General features: G+C 43.2%; 1 protein-coding gene across 1 annotated transcript; it reads right to left on the reverse strand.

Annotated features, from left to right (window-relative positions):
* Positions 1 to 674: 674 nt before the first annotated feature.
* Positions 675 to 7811, reverse strand: LOC135246537 (uncharacterized). The gene is made up of 8 exons (XM_064319962.1): positions 7438 to 7811; positions 6818 to 6880; positions 6324 to 6578; positions 5883 to 5918; positions 5415 to 5438; positions 4852 to 5005; positions 3891 to 4045; positions 675 to 3552 (listed from the first exon to the last, which is right to left on the reverse strand). The coding sequence occupies exons 1-8, from the start codon at positions 7448 to 7450 to the stop codon at positions 3527 to 3529; spliced, it is 726 nt and encodes a 241-aa protein (XP_064176032.1). The 5' UTR covers positions 7451 to 7811; the 3' UTR covers positions 675 to 3526.
* Between the last annotated feature and the right edge of the window lie 6 nt (positions 7812 to 7817).

A 7817-nucleotide genomic window follows, 5' to 3' on the forward strand; every position in this document is an offset into this window, starting at 1 on the left:
TAAATATTGATTTTTGTTTGTTAAGAAAATGTAATAAATATTTTAAAAAGAAATGATTAACTGTTATGGTGACGTGATGGGGTGTGGGGTGGGAGTGGGGGTGGGGGTGGGGGGGTTGTGTTTGGGAGGGTCATGATCCATGTGCACATTTCACCTCATGCCTAATGTATTGCAGTGAGGGAATAATGAATAAATTGCCACACAATATGCCCTGACCTACTGCTGAATGGTTAAATCTTTTCATCATTTCTAAAGCAGACTTGTGAGTTCCAGAAAAGAGAGGCAGTTCACCACCAATACATGAAAAATACCTAAAATAATAGACCTTTAAAATATTAAATAAAACGGCAATAGATGATAATTTAAAACATTTTTTAAAAGATAATATTCTGCGTGATGGGTGAAGGGACACGTTTCACAGCAATGGTGATGTCACAGTTCAGTCCCATTCCAAGTGTGTGCTCTCATTGGCTGGCAGTAAAATGCTACTAAACAACGCAATTAATTGTGGTAAAACATAAGGAAACATAATGGCAGAAAAGAGACTAAAAAAAGAATTATCTAAATGCAAGATTGAAGTACTGTTTAAGGAGGTGCAGGCAATAGCACAACTATGGTTCGGTTCCATCAGCACGGCTGGAAAGGGCCATAACATAAAGGAGACGAACACAAAATGGGATTGATTACAAATGAGTTTATTAAAGTATCAAAAATACAAAGTGCAGAGCAAAGAGGGGGAAAAGGAAGGGAAAAAGTGGTGGTCAGTAGGACACTGTTATTCCAGTGCCCTCCTCTGTCACTCATTGAAATAGGTGATGAAAAAATTAATTAACCATAAATACCTATTACTAGAGCACCAAATAACAATGTTTAACACTTTTTTCATAACTTGACCCCTTTAGAAATGATAGACCTCTACCGTACGGTTGAGATGTCAGCTAATGTAAAAGATGCTATTCACAAATTGCTATATTTCTGAACATTTTTCCTGAAACACAATCATTTTAATCTCTCTTTAAAACCTTAAAACTGTTTATGGCATCATATGGCATTTCTGCTTTTAAAATCAGACACTGTTTGATTGCCATTTTATAAGTTTAAACTATTTTGTTTCTATGAACAAAACAGTTTAAATGTGTAAACATTAATTCCAGGTATCCCTGATTTCATTTTGATTACACATTTCATATCGAACATATCAACTACGATTTGGAACAAACATCTGTATACATGTATAGATACTCCATTGTGTGGCATTTCTGCTTTACAATCAGGCACCGTTACATACATCGCCATTTTATTTTAAGTATAAACTCATGAACAAAACTTTAAAAAACTTTGAACTTTAAAAAACACCCATTGCAGGTATCTGAGTTCATGTTCAGACCTGAACATATTTTTTCAACTGATCAGATTTGGAATCTCTTATTCACCTCATTTTCAGATTTCATTTGAGAAGATACGTGACAAAGCACTGCTGTGTGCTGTTTAGACACAGGAATACTCCACACTCTGCACACTTCTATGATAATTCATAATGAATCAAAGAAACAAAAGGGTTAGTCTCAGGAAAAAAAAAAAAAAGTGGAAATGCATTGCATCAAAATAAAATTCTAACAAGCGTGCAGAAATATGAAATGCCTTTGCGTAGTGTTGTGTTAGTGTTTCATAGCCCAACACAAAGTGCTTCACAATAAATAAATGAATTAAAAAGCATTAAAAGAAAGTGTGGAAATAAGGAAATAAAATATCAATAAAATGTCATTTAAATAAATGTTTTGTTCTGATTCAAGTGCAGGAATTTGTTTTACATTCAGATCTTAATCCAGATTGAATGGTTTCTTAGGCACATCATAAACAAATTATGAGCTGTGCCTGTGGCAAACAGACTGGAAAAATGGGTGGGTAAGAGAATGGTATGGTGACCATGTCAGAACTCAGGGCCAGTGCTGCAAGATGCAGTGAGAGTCCAGAGTCCAGTCTAACGTATTGGGGTGTAGGTTAATCATTACCAAAAACAGTTAAAATAACTGTTGTCCCAGGAAGAAGCAGATCAGAAGTTTGTGATAAAATGTCTTGATTGGTTTTTAACATTTTCCATTTTTAAAACGTATTGCTTTAAAAAGTCAAAAGGAACAGAAAATACATTCAGACAGACATTCCCTAAATTACAAAAAAAATCAAAACAATCAGAAAGAGGAAACCTAATACAAACAACCCTACCTATATTAACTAATAATCACAAGACAAAATTATTTTAAGAATATTTACAATAAATACTATTTTCCTTAAAAAATAAACAAAAATATGTGCGCTCGGGATGGGGTGAAGAGCGGGTGCCCCTCCTAGGGGGGTGGACTATATGACGAGTTCTTTCCAGTGGTCCACCCCCCCATTTCTCTCGCCAGGTCCTTGTTCTTACGAAAGTCCACCAAAACGCCGTCCTGGAGGAGGTTCTGTATCCTCCGCCTGAGAGCGACCAGGTCCACTGATGTTTTTTGGTAGACCTTGATGTTTCTTGTCTCCCACAGGACCTGCCTGACGGTGTTAATAATCCCCCACTGACACTGGAGCTCCATTGTCTTAAGTCCCTCCCGGGGACCGTAGAGGACTCCCTCAGACGTCAGGGAGGACATTAGCAGCAACCTGTTTTGGGAGACAGAGGAAACAAGGCCCCAGACCCGCCTAGCCACGGTGCACTCCCAGAACAGATGGTAAATGTGTTCCGAGTCAGTGCAACCGTGGGGGCAGCGCTCAGTAAGGGCTAAGTGCCTGCGGTGCATAAAAACTCTTGTGGGGAGACACCTGTGAGCTGTCATCCATGCAATGTCTTTTTGTTTGTTAGTAAGACACTGGCGTAGGGCTCCCTCCCAGCTTGTTTGCCCTCCTCCGTCAGCCTGGAAGGTCACCCCCAAGAGCTTGATGGGATCTCCACGTGTGTTGGGGGGGGGGGGGGGGGGGGGGAACTGGAGCACTGCCTCTGATTGGTGATAAGAGGCTGTGCTTCCTTCCGATTGGACCATTCAAATTCAAACCCATCCTATCTATTCAAACAGGTTCCATTCACATTGAAATTGAAATACAACAGGTGGGCTTGCCCCCTTCCCCCCCGGGGTCCAGCGGAAACTTCCCAAATGCAGAATACACTAAAATGTCTGTTGTCTGTTTCCCAACAGGGGCGAGCGTCAGATCACAGCCTGACCCAATTACGTCCCCGCTCACATGGCGTCAGATTTCTTCCCTTTTCTTTTCACTTCACTTTCATTCTTCATCTCGCGTTTTCGCACTCACCCTCTCTCCCCTCCACCTCCGTTTCCCTCCCCTCCACCCGGGAGGGTTTTTCCCGGAACACACGGCCAATAAATTGGGTCGGGACGGGACGGGACGGAGCACTATTTATGTCAAAAGGCAATTTTCAGGGAGTTGTCCATAGGTAGTGCGGCCGCATGCCTCAGACGGTAGACCAATGCCAAGGAGCCCCCCCCCCCCACCCCTCCCACCCCCCCCACCCCCAGGGGTCAGCAGATCACACAGGAGAATCATCCAAGTAACCTGTGTGTAAGAGGGGAGAAAAAGGCTCATGTTTCACCAGTTGTTTGCACAGCAGTCCCAAGAAAACATGTCCCCTCTCATAAGGACATATACCCCAAATCATGGGGTTATGTTCTCCAGCACTGGAGAGGGCCCTCTTTCCCTTTGCCCTGAGCAGCGTGAGCAGGTCCCTCACAGGAACTTGTGAGGCTGCTCTGATAGGCTGTGGGCTGCCTCAATCAAAACCAGGAAGTCAGAGGAGCCAATAGCAGAAGACGCTTGCCCTCCTCTTTTATGTACAGCAACTATTCTGGATGATTATGTAAAACAGCAGAGTCAATAAACAGGTTAACACCTACCCTCAGGCCCAACGCTGTCATCCTCTCGATGGACCCTGTTAACGTTTTCATTTGCATCTTCTACATTAAGACGCTGCATCTCCATGGTGTTCTCATTACGATCCTCAGGGTCATGAGCAGGCACCCTGTCCTGTCCTTGTCCACAGCTCTTACGCCTGAGGAGGAAAGCCGAAATCACATTTTCCCTTGACTGTCAACAGGAGGTCAACTTAACACGCAAAGCTCTTCACACGTGGAAATAAAATAACCCAGTTCTGACGGCCCGTGTGAGGGACGAGTAGTTCTGAACGGGCAGTTTCTGTGGGCTTTTGGTTCCGCCCTTTACCCTGCCTAAATTAGGGGGGGGCGCACAACTCCGGTCCTGGAGGGTTGATCCGTGTGCTGGTTTTTGTTCCTACCGATCACCTTCGATTTAGTTTTCTGACAGCTCAATACCTGTGCTGGTTCACTCCTGTACTTGAGCGCAGTAAAATCTTTAGGATGTGCTTGCACTCTGTGTATGTAGCTGGTGCTTATGCAAATGTCAGATCAAGATACGATTGAGTCAATCAAAATAATTAAGAGAAGAAGGTGGCACAAAATCCTGAAACGGATCTGCCCTTGTGCACCCCTACATTACACCAACGCAGTTTCACTAGAGAAGACCACAGCAGCAGGTTGCACACAGCTTTTAGCTGCTCACAAGCTTATCAGGACATGTAGTCATGTCATCACATGCAAGGGGCCAATTCAGCAAACGAGTTGGAGGAGGATCCAGATACAGATTTCTCCCTCCTTGCCCAACCCTGATTTATACACTACATCACACCTAATCTACACACAGACATTACCTGTAAAAAGCCACTATAATCCATATTTTCTCCTCAGGAATTGTGGGTCCACCCCCCCCCCCCATTCATTTTTAAACAATTCATGTCTGCATGACCTAAATATGAAAATGTTCTTTTTGAAAACAACTTACTTCCCAATGAAAAATCCGATGAGGATGCCGATGAACATCATGACGATGCCGCCGCCGATGATGATGCCGATGCCGATGCCGATGGCGGTGTCGGTGTCGATGCTGCCGATGCTGCCGATGATGCTGTCGATGATGCTGTCGATGCCGTACGCCTCTAGAATGAGAACCAGGATAAAAAGAACAATCTATTAGTGGACGCATTTGACTTTAAACTCTACTTAAGACTGCAAACTGAAAGCACTGTAGAATCACTCAGACCACTGAACTCTTGAGTGAATATGCAGGTACTGAAATGTAATATTAGTGTACAGCACCTACATTACAATCACTAAGCAGATGCCCTTATCCAGAGTGACTAACAGAAGTGGAGAACATCAGTGTTAGTAAGACAGACATGCAATATCACCAAGAAGGCACATAAGGCTACAGATATGGAGGTGCAAACATTTCAGTGCTCAATATAATTGGTTTGTATATTCTAGAACACTGAAATGCTTGCACAGGTATGGAGGTTGCAAGTTTGAATCCTGGAGACACGGTAGCTGTAGGGAATTTAATTTTACCTGCAATGTTTGGAGCTTTGGTCACTGGGGCCAAGTGTGGTATTCCAGCACAACCAAGAAGATAAAAACCAAAAAAAATTTTTTCCATGGCTTTACATTCTGATAAAGGCTACCCCATGTGATTTCAAGGTTATGAAAACAAATCAAACTGTATTTTCCTAAATGTATTTATGGAAATGGGGTGAAATGAGAAATTATGAAAACCCTTCAGCTCTGAGCTTTGCTCAGGCTGATAACTTGTGTATAATGCATGTACAATACATGTTTAAAGATGTATAAAGCCAATGTAAGACTACACTACATCATTCACACCGAAAGGCTATATTCTATCATTCAAGCTGTAAGGCTACATTAAAGCATTCACACTGTAAGGCTAGACTATACCCTTAGACTCCAGTGTGAATGACAATCAGCAAATCGGTTCCTGTAGCAGAAATAAAGATCTTCCAGCTCACAGAAAGCACTTACCGGGGGAGGGCTTGGAATTGATCAGATCAGCGCAGGCTGCAGAAAGAGAACATACACAACCGACATGTGATTGCACAAATGATCACTACACTGCACACAGAGAAGTCTGATAGCTGTGCAAATAGCATTTTTATTGCATCCAGTCCTAGACACCTTTATTGGAGGAGAAATTAAAGAATTTCAAGCAGATTTGGGCTTGGCTTAAATCTCCCTTCATGCATCTTACTGCAGTGATTGGAGAGGGAAAAAAAGCACAAATGCACTCGCACAGTTCAATTCCAGCTGCCCTCGGCATTTAGAATTACGAATCCATGACTAGAACCACATTTTAACTTCAGATTTTTACAACATGGTCATCTGCCAGTTTTCCAGATCCTTCCGTCCAACCCACTCTACACAACAGCAGAGCTTGCAGACTTGAGCCAGAGCAGGAATACTCACGGAAACTCTGTGAGTGGAATATGCGCCGTATATTAGGAGGGTTTGTCCCTTCAAAACGAAGCGTCTCGTCAGCCAGTTGGACGAGGCTACCATTAGCCATCTTACAGGGAGCATCTGCCTTTAGATTCTCCATGGAGCAGTTTTGGATTCCAGTTTGGGAGTTTGCTTTCGGCCAAATTGCTGTGTCGCTGTCTGGTGGGTAGATTTCGCTCACACCAGTTGCGCAGTCCTTATCCAAGCAAACTGCACACATTCCTGTGACATGAAAACAGGAAGTCATACTTTCCAGGGACGGGGTTTATGCATAGATTAGAGAGAATAGAACAGGGTTCCCATCAGTCATGACAGCACACCAAAGACCAAATAAGTGAGGGGTTTGTGTGGGTGGGAGAGAGATCAGCCTCAATAAACTGTTGGAAACCTCCGGATGCTTTCAAGGAACTCAACTACAGGTCAGTCAGTCAGTTACGGGGAGTACACTCTGTACTACTTACTTGGTGTTGGAGTCTCCTTGCTGTTCACGCTAGGGGGCAATGCCAGTAGGAGCAGGACAGTGCCTGTAGAATAAGTTGTATTTGACTTTAATTGAATGTTAGTCATTGAACATAATTAATCTCTTTTTTGCCATTTTCCTCCCATTTTCTCCCCAATTTAGTTGTTATACCAATTCTCCGTGTGAATCACGGTCCTGGTCGATGCACTATCCTCTGTTGGTCTGGGGAGGGTGTAGACTACCACATGCCTCCTCCGATACATGCAGAGTCGCCAGCTGCTTCTTTTCACCTGACAGGGAGGAGTTTCACCGGGAGAGCATAACGCGTGCGGAAATTCACGCTATCTCCCCAGATCCCCTCCCTGTGGAACAGGCGCCCCGACCAACCAGTAGGCCTCGCTAATGCAACGATCAGGACTCATACCCTCACCGGCTTCCCACACTGCCAATTGTGTTTGTAAGAACGAGCATAATCTGTGATATGTATGCCTACACACAAAAAACAAACAAAGTTCAGACAAGCGAACACACACAGACACTTCCCAGACACTGCACGCATTTACAACCAAAGACAAACAGAGAAATAAGTACATAAAAATGCAAACAACTCCGAAAACGTACTAAATTTCCACATTTTGAAGTCTTGAAGACGAAATGAGGCCTGAGTGTTTCGGGGGTCGCCTTCTGTAGGTCTGTACTCCACTTTCTTCCTCTTCCTGGAGGACACCTTCCTCTTTCCCACTATCCTGTTGGCGAGCTTCACTTGACCTGTCAGTGCAAGAAATACTTCAGAGTTTTCACATAATTCATAAATTCACCCCGAAGTCAGACAGTGCTACTTTCTAAATCAATATTTGACTAACTTAAATTGCTTCAATTGTAACCTTAATGCAACCACTGAACAGTGTTTTGAAATAAAGCTGAAATGTAAGCCAGATTTTAGTAATTTCGAGTGTGGCATCTTTGACGAGAGGCAGTATTTAGTCTACTTTTGGGGTACG

The sequence above is a fragment of the Anguilla rostrata genome, unplaced genomic scaffold (genome assembly GCF_018555375.3).
Source record: "Anguilla rostrata isolate EN2019 unplaced genomic scaffold, ASM1855537v3 scaf0474, whole genome shotgun sequence".
Classification (NCBI taxonomy): domain Eukaryota; kingdom Metazoa; phylum Chordata; class Actinopteri; order Anguilliformes; family Anguillidae; genus Anguilla; species Anguilla rostrata.

Excerpts from the sequence above, each read along its gene's own strand:
- LOC135246537 (XM_064319962.1), bottom strand. Across the intron at positions 6,579-6,817 it reads CAAGGAGACTCCAACACCAA|GAATGTGTGCAGTTTGCTTG; the intron begins GTAAGTAGTACA and ends TTCATGTCACAG. Across the intron at positions 5,006-5,414 it reads CAAAGCTCCAAACATTGCAG|AGGCGTACGGCATCGACAGC; the intron begins GTAAAATTAAAT and ends TTCTCATTCTAG.